At 36.8% G+C, this 25,163-nt stretch overlaps 2 protein-coding genes across 3 annotated transcripts in view; one reads left to right on the forward strand and one right to left on the reverse strand.

Moving 5' to 3' along the window:
• Nucleotides 1-25,163, forward strand: part of LOC126267512 (vesicle-associated membrane protein-associated protein B) — a 52,754-nt gene that overhangs the window by 10,765 nt on the left and 16,826 nt on the right. Inside the window, exons 3-6 of one of the 2 annotated variants that reach the window (XM_049972815.1) lie at nt 1,204-1,307; nt 13,421-13,588; nt 13,680-13,781; nt 13,870-14,450. In XM_049972815.1, the coding sequence (XP_049828772.1) occupies nt 1,204-1,307; nt 13,421-13,588; nt 13,680-13,781; nt 13,870-14,034 (539 nt within the window). In that variant the 3' untranslated portion in view covers nt 14,035-14,450. Of the gene's footprint in view, nt 1-1,203; nt 1,308-13,420; nt 13,589-13,679; nt 13,782-13,869; nt 14,451-25,163 lie in introns of those variants that run through there. The other variant, XM_049972823.1, reaches the window with a different exon arrangement.
• LOC126267484 (NEDD8-activating enzyme E1 regulatory subunit) overlaps nt 15,850-25,163 on the reverse strand; it is a 48,424-nt gene continuing 39,110 nt past the window's right edge. Inside the window, exons 6-10 of the mRNA XM_049972772.1 lie at nt 18,295-18,428; nt 16,518-16,720; nt 16,298-16,434; nt 16,108-16,225; nt 15,850-16,037 (exon numbers count right to left, since the gene is read on the reverse strand). Coding sequence (XP_049828729.1) covers nt 15,925-16,037; nt 16,108-16,225; nt 16,298-16,434; nt 16,518-16,720; nt 18,295-18,428 — 705 coding nt within the window. The 3' untranslated portion in view covers nt 15,850-15,924. The remainder of the gene's footprint in view (nt 16,038-16,107; nt 16,226-16,297; nt 16,435-16,517; nt 16,721-18,294; nt 18,429-25,163) is intronic.

Consider the following 25,163-nt stretch of genomic DNA (forward strand, 5'->3'; position numbering starts at 1 on the left):
ACCTTACTGCAATCCTTTGACATAACTTAGAAGATGGGTTAAGTAAAGGCAAATGTATGTTATAGCATTGTTACATTTAGAGAAAGCTTTTCTAACAATGTTAACGGGGATACAATCTTTGAAATTCGGAAGGTAGCAAGCGTATAATACAGGAAGTGAGGGTTTTTGCATGGAAACAAGGCTGCGCTTAGCCAGCAGACATGAAAGTGAAGCAGTAGTTGACAAGGCTTGAACTTCACCTGATGTTATTCAATATGTGCATTGTCAAAGTTGTGAAAGAAACCATGGAGAAATTTGGAAAGTAATTCAAATTCAGGGAGAGGAAATAACAACATTAAGGTTTGCTTACGACATTGTAATTCAATCGTATGGCAAAGGACTTGAAAGAATAGTTGATTGGAATGGATAACATCTTGAAAGAATGGTACAAGATAATAAAAGAAACACAGTGGTAATGGAATGTAGTCAAATTAAGTCAGATGGTCCTGCCGGAATTAATGTAGGAAATCTGACACCAGAAGTAGTAGATGAGTTTAGTTATTTGGGCAGCAAAATAAATTTTGTTGGCCGAAGTGAGAAAAGCTTTTTGGAAAAGAGAAATTTAACATAGATTAATATTTCAAAGTTAATCCTTTCTGAAAAAGCCTTTGCCCAAAGGCTCAAATCTTTAACAGCCTTTTTGTCGTGCCTGTCTGCAACTCATAGTGTCATCTTTATGGTGAGCAGCAATGTATCCTTTTCGTAATATTGTTCACACTCATTGAAGCAACTCCGTAGTGAAATTGAACTAGCCATATCTTTTCAAGGATATTGTGCAAAATAATAAAAAGTGTCCCAACATCTACAAAGCATTTCAGTTAGACATTAGAAGCAACCATCTCCAAGTTTCAGGTAACTAGACATGTTTGTTTATCAAGAAATTAGATACAAAAACAGGAATCTGTGAACTATGGTAGCAGAGACTTCAATACTTGTTAAGCTTCCTGTTTCCTTTTGCCCCGTGTATCTTTATACTGTAAAGTATGTATAAATTAAAGAAACCATTTAAGTCCCCATATCTATCTGTCTCCCTTCCCACAGTATCTGTAGTGTAGTGGTGAAGTGCCAGGAGCATTTGGCAGTCACGATTCTTAGAAAGAGCTTCACTTTGTGAAAAATAGTGTGGTAAGTGCATGTTAAAAGAAGAATTTTCATTGTTTCCAGTGACTCTACAGCCTTTTGAATTTGATCCGAATGAGAAGAATAAACACAAGTTCATGGTACAGACACTGATTGCTCCAGAGGAAGAATTCAATTTGGATTCAGTGGTATGTACAGAAATAACTTGTAAATTTTAAAACATTGATACCACTCTGTAGTAGAGCAGAGGTCATATGGATGATAAAGTTGGTATGCAATTTTTTTATTTTTTTTCTCTCCCCACAGAGGAAATGGTAATCTGTCATACTAACAATCCAAAGAACAAATGTAATTTTAGGACATTATGATGTAGCCATAAAAGGCTGTGACATAAGGCTGACTTTGGTTTTGTTATACAATAAAATCTCATTAAGCAGCATTATAGTCTGTGGGTTAAGTGCATGTTGAGTTGCAACACATCTTAAATAGTTGAAAATTTTTGAGTCCACAGTGGCTATTTGTGTAAGGTGTAACGTTAATATGCGAGCATATATAGGGATTTAAAATACACTGAAAGTCCTATTTATGTTTTCATGTGGTCCAGAAGAATCAAGTAAAATGTTAAAGACCCCAATAATGCTTTCCAGTACATTGTGTAAAATCTGTATAAGTGAGAAAATGAAATGTACAATACCCTGTTTATTTAATCATTTCTGTTAGTGGATTTCATCAGTTCTTAAACAATCACAGATGTGTAACAGCAAGTAAAAATGTCAAAAAATTGAAATTGGTGTCTGGGTACAAGGTAATAGAGCTGTTTTCGGACGTGCTGAGATCACAAATCAAATGTCAAACAAGGTTTTTGATATAGCTTTCCTTTGTGGTCACCCAGGAAAAAGCAAAAATTGATGAGCATGGTTAATTAAACCGAAAACTGTGAAGTACAGTGAAAAGCTTTGGAATTCAACATGTGGGAGTTTGTGTTTTCCTTTTGTAACTAACAGCAGTGCAGCACACTCTGGTGACGTGTGTGCAGCGACCTCTAGTGATCCATCCTGGAACATTACTCAAGTGTGTGAGACTTACCAGATAGGACTCACAGAAGAGATATAAGTATTACTTTAGGGATATACTACAACCCTCTACTCACACAGAGATTGTTAGGTTAAGATTAGAATAATCACTGTATGTACAGAGACTTTCAAACAATCCTTCTTCGCACACTCTGTGCCTGAATGGAACAGGAAGAAACTCTAATAGCTTTACAGTGGTGTGCAGGTTGTAGATGAGGATGTAGATGTAGAGTGGTTGAAGTTGAGCATTCTGCAGTATTGCCACCGTGTGCACCACTTCTAACTCCTTGCTTGCTGTAGTGTAAACACAGCTAGTTTCATCAAGGCACATATATACACACACAAGTTTTCCTTCACTTGTAGTACTTATTTATACCAATTAATATGAAATAATGTTAAGCCTACTGTGATTTCAGTGTTTCTCTGTCCCAACAGTCTGTTAAATTTATAACAATCTGTCTGCCATCACAGTGCATTTAACACCGTTGAGGACTGCAACAATGACGAACAAGTGATCACACAACTGTTCACTGAACATGGCCTGTTAATTGTGGTGCCGCTCATAGTAAATTGAGTAGCCTCTGTTGGCTGCCATCAGTAGAGGCACAATATGTTCCAGATTCTGTCGACAGGCTCCTGGGAGAACTACTGTAAGTAAACTTAATGCATGGCAGTGAGGGCTGTATGAGGTATAACTGTATAAATAAAACGTAAGTGGATGCTGCAGTCATTTCATTTTCTATATACCAATCACATCACCTGTACTTTCAAGCAAGCTACCAAATAAGCTTGCTTTTTATCACTCTATATACTAGAAGCCACTCCATTAGCGTCGCATCACTATGCTATGCAGCTATTGGCTGCAGGTGGGAAACAAAAATCAGAGAGGTTTTACTCACAGTTGTCACCGTATTTCACAGTTTCTAATTTATTTAACCATGTAGGCTATTTTTTGCTATTTTTGAGCTGGAAATAAAATGAAAGAACCTTCAGAGCTGTGTATCTGTGGCAGTAGTGTGCTGAGAAATGGTTCACTTACCTTGCACATCATTAGCAAAAGTGATTGTGTAGTCTTCTCAATTACATACCCTACAATATTACTAGTGACAAAACTCACTTTTTTTCTTAATAAGTCTGTTATGTGATATGGATTTCAGATTTGGTTATGTCGTCTGACATTTTAAGTTATGGTAAGATTGATACTTAGAACGAGAAGCTTTTTAACCCTCGTATATTTAAGCAGAGGTTCATACAATAAGTATAAAAGCATCACAGAAATGTTTACCAAGCTCGAGTGGCAGGTGCTACAAGAGGGAGAGTGTGCATCATGATGTGGTTTGTTGTCCGGTCGGGGGGTGTACCTTCATAGGAGAGTCAAACCTTACACTACTTCCATCTACAAGTAGTCATGGAAAGACCTGGAAGGCAAGGTTATTGAAATCGGACCTCTCATGGAGGCTTACCAACAGTCATTCTTCCCCATACACTATTTGCGAGAGGAGGAAACAAGCGGTATACAAAGTATCCTCTTCCACATATCATAGGGTGGCTTGTTGAATATAGGTGTAGTTGCAGAGGGACAGCTTGTTTTACGCAGGAGAAAAGTGCAGTAAATGGAAATTCTTTACATGAGCTCTAATGGAAGCTTTTGTGGGACTGGAGTCAGAAGTGTTAGACCAGGAATAGCATTGTAGATGGAAGTGCCTTAATGGGACTTTGCCGTATTATTAAAATGTTCGTACACAGAAGCATGCTGAAACACAGCAGGATAAATAATTTGATCTACATCACTACTTGGATCATTTAAGCCAGTGAATTTAAGACTTGAGGAAATAAAGAATTCCTTGATGTTGAAATGTCATTGGTTGCTGACTGTTGATTGTTAATAAGCAATCATTTGCATGTGTAAATGTGGCAGTAGTCATTCATAGCCCTTGCCCTTGACACTGACAGTTGTGTGATTTGATTCACAATACTATTACAATTACATGTCTTATGCTAAGAGCCCCATCTGCAAAAACCAGCAATTCGGGCTACTGCAAGTTGGTTGAAATATTGCACTTTTTATTTTTTATGTTGTTGACTATGGTTGAGGAAGCCCACATGAATTTAATCAGAGATACTGCCAGTCACAAATTTTCTGAAATTTTACTTATGTACAAGATTTACCAGGAAATGCACAATATATATCGGGTAATAATTCTCATTGTCAAGTTATATTTTATTTTTACGCCAGGAAAATTTTGAGTACCCTGTTACGTAGAAACTCTGTACCCCAACTATATATTATTTAGCAAGTGTCTCATTTGAATCACTAAATGTGATAAAAACAAATGTGAACCACACAATAGGTGTTATTTCCTGAGATGTCGTGTGCAAGATAAATTACTCAAATAAAAATGTTGACAATAGTATATGTTTTGATAAGAAAACGGAAACCCACATTGTGCTGTTCTGGACTTTCCTAACTGTTTTGTAATAGGTGGAATGACAACGTGAGAAAGTGTGCTTCATAAAATTTTGAGAAAATATTTTAGTACCATCTGCTTTAGTCATAACTGTTTAATAGACTGTTACACATATAGCAAGATATAGAAAACAGTTTTTTAGTCGTTAAAATGAATAGGTACAACAAAAATTTTTGCTTTATTTTGCAGTTGCATAAGAGTAGAAATTTAAAATGGTTTTGTTGGAAGTTTAATTCACTATTTACAGGAGAAATATAATGAACTAGATCATTTTGCTTCTGTACTTTAGTTAATTTTTTTCTGGAATTTTTGAGATTCTAAGTGATTCAGAGATCCCCACTTGACTTACCCAGATTTTGTTTCTTTTTGTGCAAGTTTATTAAACACCCAAAGAAAGATACACAATTTCTAGACTACATACTATAATACTTAGTGTGTGGGAGCTTCCGGAGGAAAAGATGAGAAGATGATAGACCAACAATCCAAAAAGATTGGCCATGTTTGAAGTGGTGTAATTCAGTGAATAATTGTGGTAAAGTTGTGAATCTTGGCGAGATTGTTGATAGATTTCCATTATAAATGTTCTGTAACTGTTAATCACTATTTTTCTTCAGAGCTACTCAGTTTTCACTAAATTTTGTCATGACAGACTTTCTCCCAAATTTGCGTGGCTCATTAACATGGTTTAGGTAACTCTCCTTGGTAACCTGATAGTCTAGTAGCTTGTTTATAAAACCTGCTGGTTTTATCACTTTTGGTCGCAGTATTTTGGTGATAGATTGCGGGGAAATTGCTGGAAAAAAATTTACTGTAAAATAAGTAACTTTTAAACCCATGTACATAAGCGACATAAGATATTTTTTTCTCATTGTGATACAAAAAAATTTCCACAGTTCCTTTTTTTCCCCCGTGAAAGGCTCAAAGTAACCCCAGTTTTTTGTGCAAATCAATATTTCAGATGATGCCCATACTCCTTGACAGAGCGCAGGGGAACGATGCAGGAGACCCCCACCGCCGTGTTTCAGAGAATCCTAAAAAATAACACAATGAAGTAAAATCCTGTGTTGGTCCACATTGATTTTTGCCATTAATAGTTAGTAAAAAAAAAAAACTGGAATCCACATCACAGAGGGGCCACACCTGATAACCAGATAGGTCCAGCCACAAGTGAGAGACCTGTTCCAGCCTCCCAAGGCTGCTTGTGGGCCACTATATAGAGCGTCCTATTTCTCTGTTTTGGCTTCTAATTATGCTTATACTTCAAAGGAGAGGTTCTCAACTGTGGAATCAACTTTTTGAAACCATCTATATGTTATTGTAGGTTAAGGTACCAGGCATCATGCCTTGGAATTATTTCCTATGGTGGACCCTTGTTTGTGAATAATTGGCAAAAAAATTTTGGAATTTCGCACGATGGTCTACAGGTTTAAAAAGAAACTTCTCATGGATTGTTTGCTTAGCTTGATGGTAATAGTAAAAGGCAGACATGGAAGAGGAAGTGGTTCTATTCTCATCAAGTGCTACGAATCTTTTATTTTTAAATCTTTATTGAAATGATTTTAATTATTATTTCCACAGTTCCTTTTTTTCCCCCGTGAAAGGCTCAAAGTAACCCCAGTTTTTTGTGCAAATCAATATTTCAGATGATGCCCATACTCCTTGACAGAGCGCAGGGGAACGATGCAGGAGACCCCCACCGCCGTGTTTCAGAGAATCCTAAAAAATAACACAATGAAGTAAAATCCTGTGTTGGTCCACATTGATTTTTGCCATTAATAGTTAGTAAAAAAAAAAACTGGAATCCACATCACAGAGGGGCCACACCTGATAACCAGATAGGTCCAGCCACAAGTGAGAGACCTGTTCCAGCCTCCCAAGGCTGCTTGTGGGCCACTATATAGAGCGTCCTATTTCTCTGTTTTGGCTTCTAATTATGCTTATACTTCAAAGGAGAGGTTCTCAACTGTGGAATCAACTTTTTGAAACCATCTATATGTTATTGTAGGTTAAGGTACCAGGCATCATGCCTTGGAATTATTTCCTATGGTGGACCCTTGTTTGTGAATAATTGGCAAAAAAATTTTGGAATTTCGCACGATGGTCTACAGGTTTAAAAAGAAACTTCTCATGGATTGTTTGCTTAGCTTGATGGTAATAGTAAAAGGCAGACATGGAAGAGGAAGTGGTTCTATTCTCATCAAGTGCTACGAATCTTTTATTTTTAAATCTTTATTGAAATGATTTTAATTATTATTTTTGTTTAATTACTTTGCTTAACTGTAACTTTTTAATTTCTATTTCTTAGTCACATAATTTTAATCAATGTATTAACTTTTTAAATTGTTCTAATTTTTCTTCCTATAATTCTTTTTCCACTGAATCTTTTTGTACATAAATAAAAATAATTATCTAATTAAATTTACATATCTATCATAATATTTAAACATTTGATAATACCAGTCTATCAGTTAAAAAAAGTGAAAAATGAAATCTATTTGTGTGTGCATGGTGTAAAAAATGTAATTTTCTTCTGAAGGTGTAAATTTTTTTGGATGGCAATCGTCACACAAACATTTAATTACAAAACCTAAATTCTTATTCAAATATGATTAAAGTAATGCAGATGAAGATTTAAATGAAAGAAATGATTGCTAGTAAACTGAAATTAAAGTAAAATAAGGAATAAAAATAATGAATGTGATAGTGTGGTCAAAAATTAGGATGATGAATTGGACAGATTTAAATCAATGTTAATACACTGAAATTGTTAATCACATGCACAAAGATTCCAAGTAGAACAGATTTGTAGGAATAAAAAATGAGAGAAAATTGAAAAAGTTAATATGGTGGTACAATGATGTGACGGAGGAATAAAAATAAAAGAAATTAAATTTAAACCAATTAATTGAATAAAAATAATTATCAAAGTAATTTCAATAAAGATTTAAAAACAGAAAATTTTGAAGTGCCTGATGAGATTCAAACCCACAACCTTTTGCATATGAGACTTATATTACAGCCATTACGCTATGCCAGCAGTCCGTGCAACATTTTTTTTTTCTTTCTTTACTCGCAAACACGGTAAATTGCCACTGGGTGTAATACATGGGACCTTAACCTACATCGCATTACAGATGATTTCAAAAAGTTGTACATATGGTTTCAAAAAGTTGATCCCACCACTGGGAACCTTTCCTTGTTAGTAGAGGTACCCAATTCTCATGTCTGGGTTCCTTTATAGTTATCAAGCTGAAATAATGTTATTCATGGAAAGTGATGAGACAAAAATCACTTGTGCTGTATTATTTAAGTTTTTGTCGATTTTTGTAATGGCTGTCTGGGAAAATGAACTGCTGAAACATTGATACTGTAAAATGCACACCAGATTTTTGATATTGTACTCAGTGGAGACCTTGTATGCATATTTTTGAACTGGCCACTGAAACAGTCCCAGTTTACCAGCATGCATGAAGTTTCAATGTATTGTATTCTTTAAATAAGGTTCGCAAACACACCCAATGCATGAATGCAACTTGCTGGCCATGTAATTGTGCCAAGACCACAGGTTCTGTGGGTTTGGTTGGTTCCATATTTCGGCAATAAATTGCAAGTGCCACAACACCATTTTCATTTGAATGTAGTTCAGACACATTTTAAGAAATGCTGATTTTCTATATTCCAGCAACTTTCTTCATAAAAAGCTCAGAGCGATTCAATTTTGGCCTTCTCAACAATAATGAAATAATCTCTTAATATTGATCAGACCTTGTTGTAAATACTCAGTGGAACTTTTTTAAACAGTTCATTGAAAATGATAGCACAAGATTTCTGAAATTCTTGAATTCTTTTTCCTGAGGATCATCTCTGAAGTAAGATTTTCTGTGGAATTGTTTCTTTTTGTGTCAGTAAGTCCACACTGCACAAAATTGACAATGGGACGAACAGTAGTTTTACTCTTTTTCCCTTTGAAGATCTTGAATGGGGTACTGAACAAATAATATACAAAATAGATTAGTTTAGCCACATAACTCGGCATAAAGGGGTTAGGATGTTAAATGGGTCGACTTGGAGAAGGAGAGGCACCACAGGACATTTCAATTTCCACTGTCTATACTTCTACAAGAAAATTCATAAAACTTTGGCAGCATGAGTAGGAAGGATTCAGGATTCACACTCATACCAGTGGAAGTTCAAAAACCTAACAAAATAAAATTTCTTATGTGTGAAGCTTGATAAATTTTTCACTTACTATTGGCTGGATTTGTTGATATGGGTAGACTTTTCTTATAAGTAAGAGAGAGAGATTTCGATGCATTTTGCACAGCGTACAAACTGTACTTACAGGTATATGCAACTCTAGAATTTATTTAATTTATGAAAAAATGAATGAGGTGTTAATTTTAAACATTCATGTTAAAAACAATTCAAATTTTATTGTTAATTATCTCAATTTTTTTATCGCAGCTTCTAATAGATTTGGGAAATTTTATAGTTTTACATTAAGGAGAGTGTGTGTTTGATAAGCATACAGTGTGTGAAAGTAATATTCTGATGTTTATTTTGGATGTCACATGTACCTAAGTACAGAAATCATGTTGTGTGGAAAATGGCCGTTGAAGTTTCTGCCTGTATTTGGCATTCTTTTAGAACTGTCCAGCACCATAAGCAAGTTCTTTTTCACTTTCTAAGCCAATTTTCTTCCTTTTCACGTTCTTATGATGCACTCTTCTTGATTTTTAATCATCTCCAAAAATGATTTACCTGCTTTCACTACATGCTCTCTATCGCATACAAAACTTTGATGCAGTTCACTCCGGGCTTAATTCCAAAGTCCTGCTTTGTACATCATCATTAAACCATGAAACTACACCAAAAACACAAATAGCAAGTGCATATCTTCTCACAAAAATGATAATTGGTAATCTTCAGATGCATTGGTTAAAACTTTCATTTGGGTTTTGGGGTGGAGACATTTCTTCAATAAGTTTTCATTTGCAAGGTCCCTGAATACAGGTTTGATGGCTTCCATTACAGCAGTTGGCAGAGAATTCCTGTGATATTCTTCACCACCAGCAATTGACCTTTGGTACCCACACCATGATTCACTTCCTTGCTTGCTTCATATTTTTCAAATCCCCCGTGTTGCTTCTTACTGCGAAGCCATAACATACCTGTAGCTTGTCTCCCATTTATTCCCTTCCCAGCAGCTACCTAATTTTTTTCCTGACAAATATTGTCTCAGCCTTCTCAGTCGATGCACGTTGATAGCAGCAGAAGTAGTATAGATATAAATAGTCCTTTGTTTCACATATGACGATCTCGGGCTCAAACATAAATCATTCAAATTCTACAGAGCGAAATACACTTGCGTATGACAGAAGAATGCTGCATCTTGGTACACTTAAGGCCAAGTAATGTGCCTTATACTCTCTCAAATATATATATTTTATACATCGAACTATTCAGGAAGATGGGTGCTACACAGAATAGGTATATTTTTGAAAAATTGAATTTTTCAAAATTTTTTTACATCCTATCCCCTTAAAGTTTTTGTGTTTCTATGGACACTGCATTTGATCTTTTGAAACTGTGGTCAATAGCTAGGTCAGATATTTTAGACGCCATCTCTCAAATTCCACTGCAGTGTCAAAAATACTAAGTATGGCATATAACTTCTGGCTAATTCCATGCCCGCTGGTGTAGCCTCCTTACCTGAGCATCTACAATTTTGTTGAAATTTGTTTATGTATTGAGACACTTACCAAAGAGATTTATACAAATTTTTAGCTCCTCATATGCAGTACTAGTTGTCGATGGTCCAAATGTGCTAAACATTTCGAATTTTGTCATTTTTGACAAAAGCTTACATATTTGTTAATACAGTTAACAATCGTCAGGATTGAAGGTTGAATAATCTGGGAAACTGTTAAAAGCAGTTTTGTGAGGAGATAGATGTGTGTAAAAAAAATAAAATAAATAAATAAATAAATAAATTACTGAAGGTGGAAGTTACTGGCAGATGCAACACATTGTCGGCTGCTGACTGAATTTATCATAGAAAGTCTGTCAGAAACCATGTACCTAGTGCAGTTAACAAAATTAAGATGATGCCTTTCAGTACAGCCAGTGGGCACAAAATAGACAATACTCCAGGGTGTATACGACCCGGGACAACCGGGAGATTCGGGGAAAAACCCGGGAATTTTTTAGAATTCCGGGAATGTTTCGTTGTTTTAGTTTCCAGTTAAATTTTTGTGATTTTAATTGGTAAGAACCAGTACTCCAACAAAGGATATTACTGTATCCCGCATCTGCAGGATAATACTGCAGCAACAAAACATTAACAAGGGGAAGAAAAAATGAAAATAAAACTTAAGTTGAAAAGGAAATCCGCGATATACAACAAAACATAATGGTCATACAAGCGTCTGCCAACAGCAAAGTGTGTCAAAGGCTTTAGAAAGACTATGCAATGATTCATAACGACAAATTGCCTCCAATGAGTGTGACGTGACAGCTGCTGTCATTAGATTCGTTTGAGCAGTTGCGGGCGGGCTCTTGTGCATGCACAGATGAGTTGTGTATGGATAGTACCTTCTCCCGCTTTTGGCTACGGATATGTGGCTGTGTGCCACTATCTAGTATTGCCCCGGTTCGGAAATATCGTACATCAGGGGCTGATGCAAAGAGCAGTCTGAGTTGTGGTGTGGAGGTGAGTAGTCTTTCAACCGGGATAAATCTGGGAATTTTTTTTCCTTGTCCATGTATTTACCCTGTACTCGTAGCTTTTGTAACCCAAAAAGTTCCTTCTTCGGAGTACAAAGTAGGAAACGACATTGTCTTGTCTATCATCCTCACCTTCCCACACTAAAACACCACAGACCACTCATTTCTGTTCTTAGGAAGGAACTTAAGCTCTCAAGCTTATGGGTGCAGTCTTTTTGTTTGTGTGTGTATAAAAATTGTACTAAAAGTTGTGCATCCAGGAGGTCGAGTGGTCACTTCATCGTTGACTTGTTTCCCAAGTTTATTGTTGGATCAGGTAAAATATAGAGGAATATCACTACAAAGTTTATTGAAGCAGGTTTGAAAGAAAGTTATTCAGTGCTATTTTTGCTTAATATGTATCACTGAAGCCACGAGTTTCAGTGGCAATAGGAAATTCACTCCTAACCATGCCAGATTGAAAGAAATACTATCATACTCACAACGAAAGTCTTTGAGTAGGCATTACATGTAGTATTAGTTTTGAAGTGTTGTATACATTGAGGTGACAGGTCATGGGATACCTCCTAATATGGTGAAGTTCGTTTTGTCTGGCATAGTGCAGCAACTCAATGTGCCATGTTCTCAATGAATCATTAGAAGTCCCCAGCCAAAGTTTTGAGCCATGCTGCCTCTATAGGCACCCTTAATCCTGAAAGTGTTCTGGGTACAGAATTTTGCATGCGAACTGATCTCTTAATTACGTCCCATAAATGGTTGATGGCGTTAGTGTCGGATGATCTGCATGGCCAAATTATTTGCTCGAATTGTCCAGAATGTTCCTCAAACAGTTGTGGCCTTGTCACGAGGCACATTGTCTTCCATAAAAATTCTGTCATTGTGTGAGAATATGAACCCCAAGAATTGCTGCAAATGGTCTCATAATATCCATAGATAACTGTTTCCAATCATTGTGTGGTTCAGTTGGACCAGTGGACTTGTTCCATTCCATGCATACACAGCTCACACCATTATGGAGCCACCATCAGCTTGCACACACATTGAGAACTTGGGTCCATGGTTTCGTGGAGTCTGTGTCGCACTCTAAACCCACAAGAATGGAAATGGGGAGTCTTCTGACAACACTATGGTTTTCCAGTCATCTGTGGTCCAACTGATATGGTCACGAGCCCACGAGAGGCATTGCGGATGCTGTCAGCAAGGGCACTTGGGTCGGTTGCCTGCTGCCATAGCCCATTAACACCAAATTCTCCCACACTGTCTTAATGGATATGTTTGTTGTACGCCTCACATTGATTTCTGTGATTATTTCACACAGTGATGCTTGTCTGTTAGCACTGACAAATTAGTCAAACAATGCTGCTCTTGATCACCAAATGAAGGCTGTTGGCCGCCACTTTGTCCGTAGTGCTCAAAATTTGTTATTCTCGTCACACTCTTGACATTGTGGATCCCATGTGTATAGCTCCATTCTGCATTCAAAGTCTGTTGTCTCCCATTGTGTGGCCATAACCATGTTGGAAAACTTTTTGTATGACTCACCTGAGTGCAAATGACAGCTCCATCAATGCACTCCCCTTGCATACCTCATGTACGCGACACTACTGCCATCTGTATATCACTGCCCCATGTCTTGTCACCTCAGTGTATGTAAATGACTGGTAAAACACTTGTTTCAAAGTCGTTTGAACTGTTAAACTATCAAAGAATATACCCAGTGAGGAGCAGCACGCCTATCCCTGCCTAATTAAACAAAAAACAAAAAAAACCCTTCATTAGCTGACCTTGCATCCTCCTCTTCCAGAGAGATTTATTAATTCAGTTTGTAGAAGTGCACCCAGAGCCATTTGTTATGAAATCTCAAAAATTTCACCATTTACTCTAAAACTAACGTTGTGCCCCCCAGCTCAATTTTTGGGGTTATCTATAGGATATTTTAAAATTCCACTGGAATCTGACTGACTTTCAACAAATAATTTGAGTAATGGATAGTGCTAAAGTAATGTTTTGAAATCTATTCTTATACTTTTGCAGTGGAAAGATGCCAACCCAGATTCACTTATGGATTCGAAGCTGAAGTGTGTATTTGAGATACCTGTAGACCCAGCAACAGCTTCAAGAGAGAATAACGTTGATGCGTCACCAGCCATCCATGAAGAGAAATCAAAGAGGATTGGTGACGGAGCAAAATCTTCTCCTAAGGTAAAAAAAAAAAAAAAAAAACCTGTGTGCGCACGCATTAATTGTCACAATAGGCATTGTATAATCTTGCCTTTTTTTTTTTTTTTTTTAGCCTAATGCTGCTGTAGATGGAGAACTTATGAAAGCAGCAGCTGAAGTGAAACGTTTGAGGGAGGAAGAAAGTAACTTAAGACAAGAAAACCTCCAACTGAAGGTAATGTGTTTGTTGTATTAACATATTAGGGAAGGTTAACATTAATAAATGTTTCATGCTTCATGTTTTTTTTTTGTCTTTCTTTCAGGAGGAAATCTTGAGACTTCGTCGTGCAATTTCTAATGTTGATCTTTCACCACAAATGGCCTCCTCTACTACTGCAATGGCACCTGCACCACTTCCTTTTATGTATTTAGCAGCTGCTATTGCCATGGGACTTATGGGAATAATTCTGGGGAAGTTTTTGCTTTGAAGGACTGAACAAAATGGCAGCACCTACCAACTGCAGTACTGTGAGTCAGCCTGTTGTTTGCAGCTTCCTTACCCTCTTTCTCTCCAGTTCAGAATCAGAAATTGTCTTTTGTGTGTGCCACATTCGATTGTAAAAACTTATTTAAAGCCATTTTCTCATGTCAGTTTCTTTGTGTCCCAACTTATGTGATTATTGGAGAGAGAGGAAGAAGGGTTTAAGGAAAATTTGTTTTTATTCTATGGTGCCACATTTTGGTGGTGTGCAATTTCCTGCGCTAACTTGAGTAGGCGACTCACATTGAATGGCTTACCAATGATTGTACATAACATGTTGTATATGGATAATTTAGATTGAAATCAATTGAGTTGTAGCACTGTTCAAAGCCAAATTAGAAGAAATAAATGAAGAAAGCTGCACCTTTTGATTTTAGGTATCTTGTTAAAACAGTTTGGCTGTGTGAGTTGTGGTAGACTCATTTAGCTGGATAATTACCTGAAGCTATTTGATAACTTGGAATGCTATAGTTGGTAACTGTTACATTTATGTTGCAGAAGAAATTGCATCACCCAGCGAATTATCAGCATTTTTTATGATGGATTTTTTGGTAAAGTCCCCGTATATATATATTGACGGTTTCCCAGAAACTTTAAAACTTCTTGATTTTATTAACTTTTGTATTGTGCATGAATTAATTTGCGTCCTTGTAATTTTGCTGGAAAGAGTTACGTTGGTGATTGATTGATTGGTCTTCTATACATATATGTAGCTTTTAATGGTCTTATCATACTTAAATACGCTGAATATCCACTAGCCGAAACGAGTCATATAGGTGCATACAGGTGCATTTACGGCATTGTTATTATTAATACGACAAAGTTTTTCAGGAATTTTATGAATTCCACTTTTCGGTCTACCTGAGTAAAGGGTGTGAGGGGAAGGGGTGTGCGTGTGTATATATACCTGATCTTTTGAGTCCTGATTGAACTGACGTTAACTCATTGTGGTAGTTCCTTTGACTTTTATGAGTAGTAAAATGCTGAGACACTTCTTTATGCATTGCCTTATTCATAAGGAAATAGTTGTTCCGTCAAGAGATTCAGCATGTACTGTTGGAAAAACAGTTCTCTATAAAATCACTATCAAAATGGCTCTTAGGAGGTTGTTGCAAATTATTTTTAATTGTGCTTAAAGTGGTCAGATCTGTGGTTTCTTTAAATGTATACCACAGTTTCTCCAGTGAAGACCATGGTGCTGTTATGATGAACGGACTGTTATCACAGCCTTTGCTCTCTACGCCTGAACTTCACTTCCTGTTTTATTTGTACAGATTGATTGTATGCTTGTTTGTTTTTAATAATTTAATGACAGGAATAACTTATAGTTGTAGACCGAATTGTATTAATTAAATAAATATTAAATTAGGATAACCTATCATTATTTTCCTGCAATGATCCTAAGATAGATCCAGCAAAGGTAGTGGGTTCATTATGTAACCTGAAGTGGCAAAAAAAAGTTTAAAGGCAGTTTGTCACAGTAAAATGAGTTCTATGCACAGAAATTGTATTCATTGCTCTTTTGTGCCTTAAATTTGTGAATATGAGCAAGATCGGTAAAGACAGCATCATGTGTTGTTAATTCTGTTCCAATTCCCAGAAATGTCTAAAGAAATTTTGCTGCATTGTTTTGTGTAAGAACAATCAGCATTTTACTTGTTGCTATTCCTGTGTCAAACATGAAATCCAACAACACAAATCCCAAGATTTTGGCCACATTGTTCAGCTATACACATTTCGTCCATAAAATAAAATTTGCTCATGTTCAATATTTTTTATATTTATAAAAATTCTGTACATTTAATTTCTTGGCTTTTCCCATAATAAATTAGACTTATTACAAAGAAAATGTTGCTGAACTACAAGTAATTGCATCGTATATAAATGTGTTGTTGACTGGTTTGTACTGACCCGTGATAAATTTAATGGTCTCATGTGCTATGCACCCACCTGAAAAAAAATGTAAAAATTACTCACAAAAATAAGCAAACACAAATATCACAAGAAGCTGTTTACCAACCCATAAAAGCAGACACTGAGTGTAGTTCTGCTCCACCATATCTAGAAATCTCATGCACGTAGTCATCTTTGGCTAATGGTCCACAACCCCACTCACTCAATAATTTTGATATACAAGCCTGTCAATAAAATTTTGAGTTAATATTCAAGTAAATAAATTATTATTAACCACACCAGGTACAAGTACATACCTTAAGTTTAACAATGTCAGGTTCAACTTGATCATCAAATTCACCTGGATAAGCATTGTATTCTGCAAAGAAACGATCTACTCCCCTTAACATTAGGTAATATACTAGGGGAGACTCTGGATTTTCAAGATTCATAGCTGGAAACACACACAATATTTAGAAATTGTCATATACATACAATTTTTTAAAATAAAAGTGTATGGTAAAAATAAATGCACACCAATGTTGTGAGCATTGTTTGTTTTAGGATCATATTCATCAGCTATGCGTGTTCCTCTCAAAAGATGAAGATTACTTGCATGTTTACAGAATGTTTTAACATCCTTCTCCGTAATTGTATCAGCTGGTTGATTCAGCTGATGTAACAGTTGCTGGACTCTTCTGAACACAACATCTGCATCTTTTGCTGCCTCGCTGTGGTACCTGCAGTAATACAGGACAACCAAAATATTTAAACATTACACAGCCAGAGAAATTTAAAGTGAACAAGTAAATTCTAAAACTTTATAGGCACAGTTTTTATTTAAAAGAATATTTTTCAAACAGTTACCCTTATGTTTCCAAGGAGGTGGGTTTTTTTTTTTCTAAGCTTATTTCTCAGCACAAAATGTTTGCAACTGTTTCGATACATAGGCTGCAAAAATACCTTTAACACATGGGGAGGGCGGTGTTAAGTCCTTCAAGGTGATTAATGAATTTTTGTTTTCTGTACAACCATATGTGGTTTCACTATTGCCCAATGTTGTAGCACTCAAACTGCACAATTTAATAGAGGCAAGTTAAGGTTACGACAAATTTGGAGAAGCTTATGGGACTTCCAGTTTGGGAGAAAACCTGGGATTTTTTAGAATTCAAGAATGTTTTCATTGCTTAATAAAATTTTTGTAATTTTATTTAACTAATGCTCTAACAAAGAAATTTACTTTAGCCCGGTGCTACAGAATAATACTGCACCAATAAAAAATACATGATAGAATAACACTAAAATAAAACTTACGTTGCAGAAAGTACCATTTTCGACAGAAAAAAGTGTTAAAACACTGGCAAATGCCAGCAGTGAAATTGGTCAAAGGCTTTATACTTTGTAACAACAAACTGCTTAAATTTTTAACGGGTCAAGGTAAAATATTGCAAATGGTGGTTTAAGAAGTGTTACTTTCAAAGAAACTTTCTTTTTCCATAAAATGGATTTCTGAAATCACAACATTTGACTCACAGTCAAAACTTAAAGCTTTGAGGACCAGCCACTTGGGCTCAGAACAACATCCATTTATGCCGTTATTTAAAATGTTACAGGCACTTTTTTGTTTGATGCATCTCACAAAGTGTAACATATGCTAAAAAATACCAATATTATATATGGATGCTTAGCTTATCGTGTAGCTATGCTGTATGGGACCATTATCTTGTGTGTTTGTGCTGCTTAAGTGATGTTATTGGCTGACTACGTAAGTCCTCTGATCTGAATATCTGTTGTCACTGGCTGGTGAGATCATGTGACATGAGCACATCGTGCAGTGTAATGTCTATTTCAGTGCTTCAGAAGGTACTGTGGAATTTGTATTTATACTTTTGTAATATGAAAATATGCAGTGAACCTTTTGCTGCACATGAAAGACCTTTCCAAAAGTCATTGTGTTTTTGCTGAGTTTTGTTTCCTAAAGTGCTGGGAAAAGTAGTCTCTTAACATGGAAAAAAAGTTTTCACCCGGGATATATATATATATACATTCCCTTTTCTGCAGAGGCACCCTGTAAATCCTAAAAATTTAACCAGCAGAACTTCACATGTCCTGTTGTTTATTGCTTATGCCAACAAAAATTTAAGCTGTGTCTAATATTGAAAAAATAATTTAAGTGAAAAGCTATTCACAACTGGATGCTAAAACCTGCCAGATGTTTGTTTACTTTCTGAAGCTGAATGTTTAGATTTTAACCTCTTGAAGTCAGTTTTCCTTCTGTCCTCCCAACATTTGTGACAAATTGTTGTTTACTTACACTTGCTGCAAGGCAATATAACGCTCAGTTTCGGCTGTCATGTCTGGTAATGTTCCTCGCAATGGCAGGCATCCCTGACCCTCGTTGTCAATATAATCACGGACAGCTTTTGCCATTATCCAGAAAGGTTTGCTCTAATGAAAGCAAAAAACACGTTTTATTTCAAGTTACTGCGCAGCAAAATAACAGTGAATTAGTGACAAATTACTGAGTAGTTTGCACAAGTATTAGAGAAGGTTATAGATGTTGCAACCTTGTTAAATACTCCAAAAACAATTATCTAAAACTGAAAAACAAGAATCAGACAACCTGTGCCCAGAAAGGACATATTCCAGAAAATAATTTTGATTAGTATAAAAGAAGCTTCTAATAGATCTGAAATAGGTTTCTTTTGGAAGGCGGTTAAGGTATCTTTCTAGGAAGTTTAACAAAGTCCACACATCTAAACTTGGTACTAGATGATTCAAGGGTGCAGAAAATTAATCACTAACAAAATATTGCCAATACAGATGGCACAGAACTAGCTGTATTTTATTTAATAATGTAAAATAAATGTCACAGTAGCAATGGGGTAGTTATGTACAGCTACAACAGTTCCTAAAAGCTGTAAAAATTGCATACATTTTCCAGTCAAATAATGAATTTAGTTTCTTGGTGAGTCTTCTCCAGTGCATCACAAATATAGCTGCCAATTAGAGCGCCTCGCTTGGAACTAGCATTGGCTAGCACCAAAAGTCAGTGTATACTTAAAATACAGTGAAATGTTTTTGTTACATAAAATATGCAGTAATGTTGTGAGCAAGGAGCTTCAAAATTATTTTGACCCTCCATATCAAATGATATGGCTACTGCTTTAACACTAAGACAATTCATGTCTATTACCACTGTCCATCACAGTTTCTTTTGTCCACCTTTTTGTTTTATGTCATTGAACAGTAATCATCACACTGCTGGTGGCCACAACTGACTGATACTGATCTTCACAGCATTTCTCATGCTATTGGGCATTTGGTGGGGAGAAAAAGTGCCACACTAGGTTAGGATAGAAACATATCTCTCAATATTGCCATCTGCTGAGCACCTCATCTTTAGGTAGGATGAACAAGCTAATCTGTACAAATTCACTGTGTATCCAGGATCAAACACTGTACAGTGGTAGTAAATAGGATCTATCTGCATCCCTGATCCCTTCAACCTTTCAATGTTCTTAATTTGTGCCTTTCCATATATGGTAATTGTTAGTGTTCCATAATAATGCTGATCGTATCAAGTAAAATAGAATCAAAAATAAGATTTGTATGTCGGCATAAATACTGCAACAATGACCACAACAGAGTGAATACCCCACAAAGGATTAACACAGAGATTTCAACAAAAAATATGACGTAACAAAGAAGAAATACTTCAAATGACTGATGAAATGGGGAGTACAAAGATGTGGAGAAGGAAGGAATGTGCAACACAACTTAAAAATTAAATAAATAGGAAATGCGAGAAAGATAGTGAAATAACTGCAGTAAATATGTGACAAAACAATAAGGAATACGTAATCAAGGTAGATGGGAGGGAGTGCTGTCTTTCAGAGAATTTAAAAGTCTGGGTACCCATAACAATGCAGAAAAGTGACAACCACCCATCAAATAGGTTCCTTTTCAGAATGGAGATGTACTCACCTTTGTTATCCAAAATTAATTCAGAGTTGCATGTGAAAAGTAACAAGTCAATTAAAACATGACAATCAATTAGTCCAAGGTACAGATCCGAAATAAGGGTGAGAAATGTGCTCTATTTCATCATGTCCTAGTCCCATATGAGTATATTTCTGTGTACAGCTATGCTCACTGGTGCGGACAATTCTGTACTATATGAAACCACACTACACAGGTGAGGACACAATGCAAATTTCACCATTTAATACAGGGAAGGGAACTGGCTGATTGAAATAGTAAATGAGTACCTTTGTTGGAGGAGGAACTATCTAATAGTGTGTCCAGTATTTGTCAGAATATGACAAAGTTGTTGAGCATAATAAAACAAATTGGAAGGAAATATATGGGATTACTGGCTTGGGGGAGGGGGTGGCAAGTAAAAGCATGCAGAATCAGTGAGGATGCAAACCATACCATTGGACTTTGAGAAGAAAATCATCCACATGATCTCAGGCAGCAAATACAAAGAGAAGTGAGCATTACTGCACACTCAGCTTGACAGTTTATGTATCAAGTTGTTGACCTGAATAACATACAGAAGAATGTAGAGGAAACTGAGGATCTGTTAGATGATCAGTCTGGCTTTCAGAAAGGTAAAGGCAAAAGACAGGAAATTCTAACTTCACATCTGATAGTGGAAGTGGTACAAGATGTCTGAAATCCTCAGAAAAATAAGGAAGAGTTACAGAGTCTCTTGAATGGAACTCTCTCAAAAGCTTAAATAACTAACTTTTGCAGTGTCAGTGAGGTCTTGGGAGGTACAGGCATGGATGTGGAACAAGTTTTGGCCTGGACCCTTCTGACAATTGTTGAAGTATGTTTGCTTTCAGACATTTCACACAGTACACGCCAACAGCCATCTGCCTGAAGAAGCATAAAACATGATTCATCTGAAGCCGCTTCAGTGGATGAGCTGTTGCAGTATTGGCATGTCAATTCCAGCCTCTGTAGGCCGATTAATGGTAGTCAGCACGGGCATAAACTAGGTGCCTGCTGTGGAGGTCAATATGCAGCAACACTGGCTGAATGGTCATTGAGGAGACACTGTTGGTGGCCCCTTGGTTCATCTGGGTGGTCAGTTGCACATATATTCACCAACGCACATCTCTGCAGCTGTCGTTCGCCCATGTCATATATGGCCTGTGGTGCACCACAGCTGCCTCAGTGCCGGTTTTGGATAATACCATTTTGCTACGCACGGTATACTTTGCCCACAGCAACATGTGAACAGTTTATAAATTAGCCATTTTGGAAATGCTTCAACCCTAGGTCTAAAATTCAATGATCATGCCCTTTCAGATGTCATATAAATTGCTCCACTTCCTCATTATGACAACAGCTGCACTTTTTGTCCATGTCCCTAAACATTCTCTCCATTGTTAGTGCTTTCACGTGCCATATGTGAGTGGTTATTCTACACTCATGTCTAATGTATGCAATGGTCGCATTAATGTGACTGAACCATGTATATTATTAGTAAACCGAAGAATGTCAAAAGGAATGAGGATGCCAGCCACAACATTAGTGATGAACTTAACAAAGTAGCAGATAACACAGTACACAGAGTGGCAAAATCCTGCTACACAGGAAGTAAAGCAAGCACAACAGATGAAGCAAGGATATATAAGAACCAGACTGGCACAAGCAAAGTTAGCATTCCTTGTTGAAAGTACTTGAATAGTATCAAAAACAAAACTCAATTTTAGACAGAAATTTCTCAAGATGTAGGAGCAATAAAGGGTTGAAGCATTTGAGATGTGATGTTGCAGAAGATATGCTGTTCATCAATTGAATTTATAGAAATGATGCAGATTTACCAAAATCCTTATTAGCCAATTCCGAAATATGGTAAGTGCGACAGGCACTAATGTCTCTGTCAACAAAACTTTCAAGTCCAGCAACACTTGGTACTCCAGTACCTCCTCGAACAATAGCAACAGTAAACCATCCGTTACCATGACCAAACGTATCGTTTATATCTAAACTAAAATTAAGTCTACAACCGACGAAAACAGCAGGACCATCCAGCAGAGCTTATGCAGCGACAAACTTAACTGGAATATGATTCTTCTTGTCTCCAGCTGTTGTAGCAAATTCGATGTTCTCGATGGTCTTGTAGACTGTTTGCCTTACAGAAGATATCGCCGCCGTTCTAAACAAACAGTCTACAAGACCATCGAGAACATCGAATTTGCTACAACAGCTGGAGACAAGAAGAATCGTATTCCAGTTAAGTCTGTCGCTGCACAAGCTCTGCTGGATGGTCCTGCTGTTTTCGTCGGTTGTAGACTTAATTTTAGTTTAGATATAAACGATACGTTTGGTCATGGTAACGGATGGTTTACTGTTGCCATTGTTCGAGGAGGTACTGGAGTACCAAGTGTTGCTGGAATTGAAAGTTTTGTTGACAGAGACATTATTGCCTTTCACACCAAGGCAAAGGTATATGTGAATATGTAAAATTCGTTGGTGATTGTACTGTGTATTTCCATAAATAAATTTTTATTTTGCAAACTGATCTGTAGCGTAGCTTAAAATCGGACATGGGTACATCTAGAACCGGGGGGCCTCAAGGAGGCAACAGCATGTCACGCCACAAAGGCGGCTGACGCAATCCGCCGACCAACTTACGTAATCTTGGCAGCGCGCCTGGCAAGGATTGGAATGTGACAAAAAAGAAAAGTATAAGAAGGGGCCAGATAATAAAATACTGTCAAGACACTGGGAAATAACTACCGTGGTACTTGAGAAAGCCATAAAGGGCAAACATTATAGGAGAAGACAGATTGGAATATATATTTACTCGAATCTAAGCCGCACGTTTTTTCGGGTTTTTGTAATCCAAAAAACCGCCTGCGGCTTAGAATCGAGTGCAAAGTAAGAGGAAGTTTCAAAAATTTTGGTAGGTGCCGCCCCAACTAACTTCTGCCGTCGAATATATGTAGCACTACACAGGCTTGTTTTGCACGTACAAAGATAAATACTGGCGCCAAAACCTCTGCGTCAGTAAATAAATTTAAAAAAAATTGGAACGCCCCGAGTTTCGACCACTGCATTTTCATACATTATCTATCGAAGTAAATACAAATTCCGTATGGTTCATCTTCAAATGTTGCAGCGTTTCAAAGCACTACGAAAATCCGACTGGCGAGACAGAGTTGGCCATATTGACATACATGCCTACGTTCTGAATTTTTTCTATCTGTGAGAAGATGGTTGCCAACAGAAACTTTTATGAATTTTGAATCACATGCAGTATTCCCTTCACCATAAGAATAATACGAATATAAAAATTTTGCCATGTATTCTTTCGTGGTTGCTGCTATCTCATTTAAATTCTGTCTGCCTAATAAACTACGAAACTAGAGTGAGACAAAGGCAAACACGGAAGAATATACATATCATGTCATTAGTGGTACAGTCAGAAATGAAGCACGAATTGACTAGATTTTTAAATCTAAGATGACTAATTCCTGTGCAGAATGTAATGTACTAAAGAGGCATCTGCAAAGATTTTCAAACTGAGAAAAATTTTCGCTAAACTCTGGTTCAGAACATGTTCTATCATACGCAGTCTATTATTTGGTTCTTGTTGATCATTATCAAAGAAAACAGCAGTGTAAGTAACAACAAATAGCAGTCTCTTGCCATTGTTTCGCTAATGCGACAATTCCTCTTCTTTTTATCGTCAGCGGCGACAGGCCATAAACACTCATTATCAGAATGTGACAAACAATGCGTGACATGGTACAGTAATGCATCTTCAGCTTAGAGTGACGTAAACACCTATAACAAAGAGAACAGCACTTATCAGGTCAAAGAAAAATAAGCAATCAATTGAAACCAGACGAAGCATGTGTAAAAGGAAGGATACCCGTATAAATACGGACGGAGCGCCTGACACATAGCAATGGCTACCGGGTAAAGCTTAACTTCTAAGCTTACGACTCTAACAAAACTACTGTAGCTGTATCGTCATTCATTCGACCTAAATTGTGTCTCCTGTTACAATGGACCAACTTTGTTTCGATTTGGAGGTGCGGCCTAAAACTTCTCTCCCCTTGAATTTCGAGTCTCATTTTTCAGGTGTGGCTTAGATTCGAGTAAATACGGTTTACAACAAATAACTGACAACACTTGTGACCAAGTGCTACTCTTAAAGGAAAAGTTTGGCAAAGTAGAGGAAATCATGGCATGTTACATCATATCAGCTGGAAGACCAATGTTGGAAGAATGGGTGATGTGGTGGTGAGGTTATGAACTACTGCTTTACTTGGTAAGGTAAGCCCTGATATTACTAGCATTCCCACAAGTCAATAGTTGACCATCCAAAACTTTGAGATTACTCACAAACTAACTACATAACAATCATCCCCTTTTGAATTCTGTGCCTGTCTGAACCAACTGAGAGCATTACTGCTTTCTGCTGTAATAATATCCTGAGCAGAGTGTATAATGTGGAGTGGTAGGAGACTTGTCTTCTACCTTGGACAACAACACTTGTTATTAATAAATGACTGTTCTGTGAGAAAAGAAAACCCATAACATAACTGCCAGGAAGGTGAATGTTTTGTCTTTCTGTGCCAGTCTGAACCAACTGGACACTACTGCTTTGACACTTTAGATATGTAACTTATCATATTCCAATTTAGTGTATTTTTTAATCACTTACATCCTTCCTGTTTTCTGTAGTTATTTTAAATTCTTGTCTGAAAAGTTTGAAACTTTATCCAAATGGCATCTGTGATCAAGCCATTTTAACTTCTTTAAAACCAACTAACTTTAGCAATCCCAGAATTGCTGCTGTTATTTAAACATTACATTAAAATTCTTGCATCTAGCATTCTTTACTAAAGAAAAAAAGTTCTGTTATGGTGATGCACGGAAACAAATAATGATTTTTTGTTTTAGTTGAATTGGCAAGCACCTGAGTCATGGAAGTTGCTTATCGCTTCCCTACAATATTCATGAGTGTGCCCCTTAATTATTGCATCACTTCACATTCATGAAGAGTATCTACATTAGTAGATAAAATGAAAACATTCCTGCACATTGCTGAATGGTGGCTGGTTGGCTCGCTGTAATCTACATGGCTGCTTTCCATCAGCATTTCTCAGCCTAATGAGTCTAACACTTACATTACGGAAATTATTTTCTTAA

This window comes from Schistocerca gregaria, chromosome 1, assembly GCF_023897955.1.
Source record: "Schistocerca gregaria isolate iqSchGreg1 chromosome 1, iqSchGreg1.2, whole genome shotgun sequence".
Taxonomy (NCBI): domain Eukaryota; kingdom Metazoa; phylum Arthropoda; class Insecta; order Orthoptera; family Acrididae; genus Schistocerca; species Schistocerca gregaria.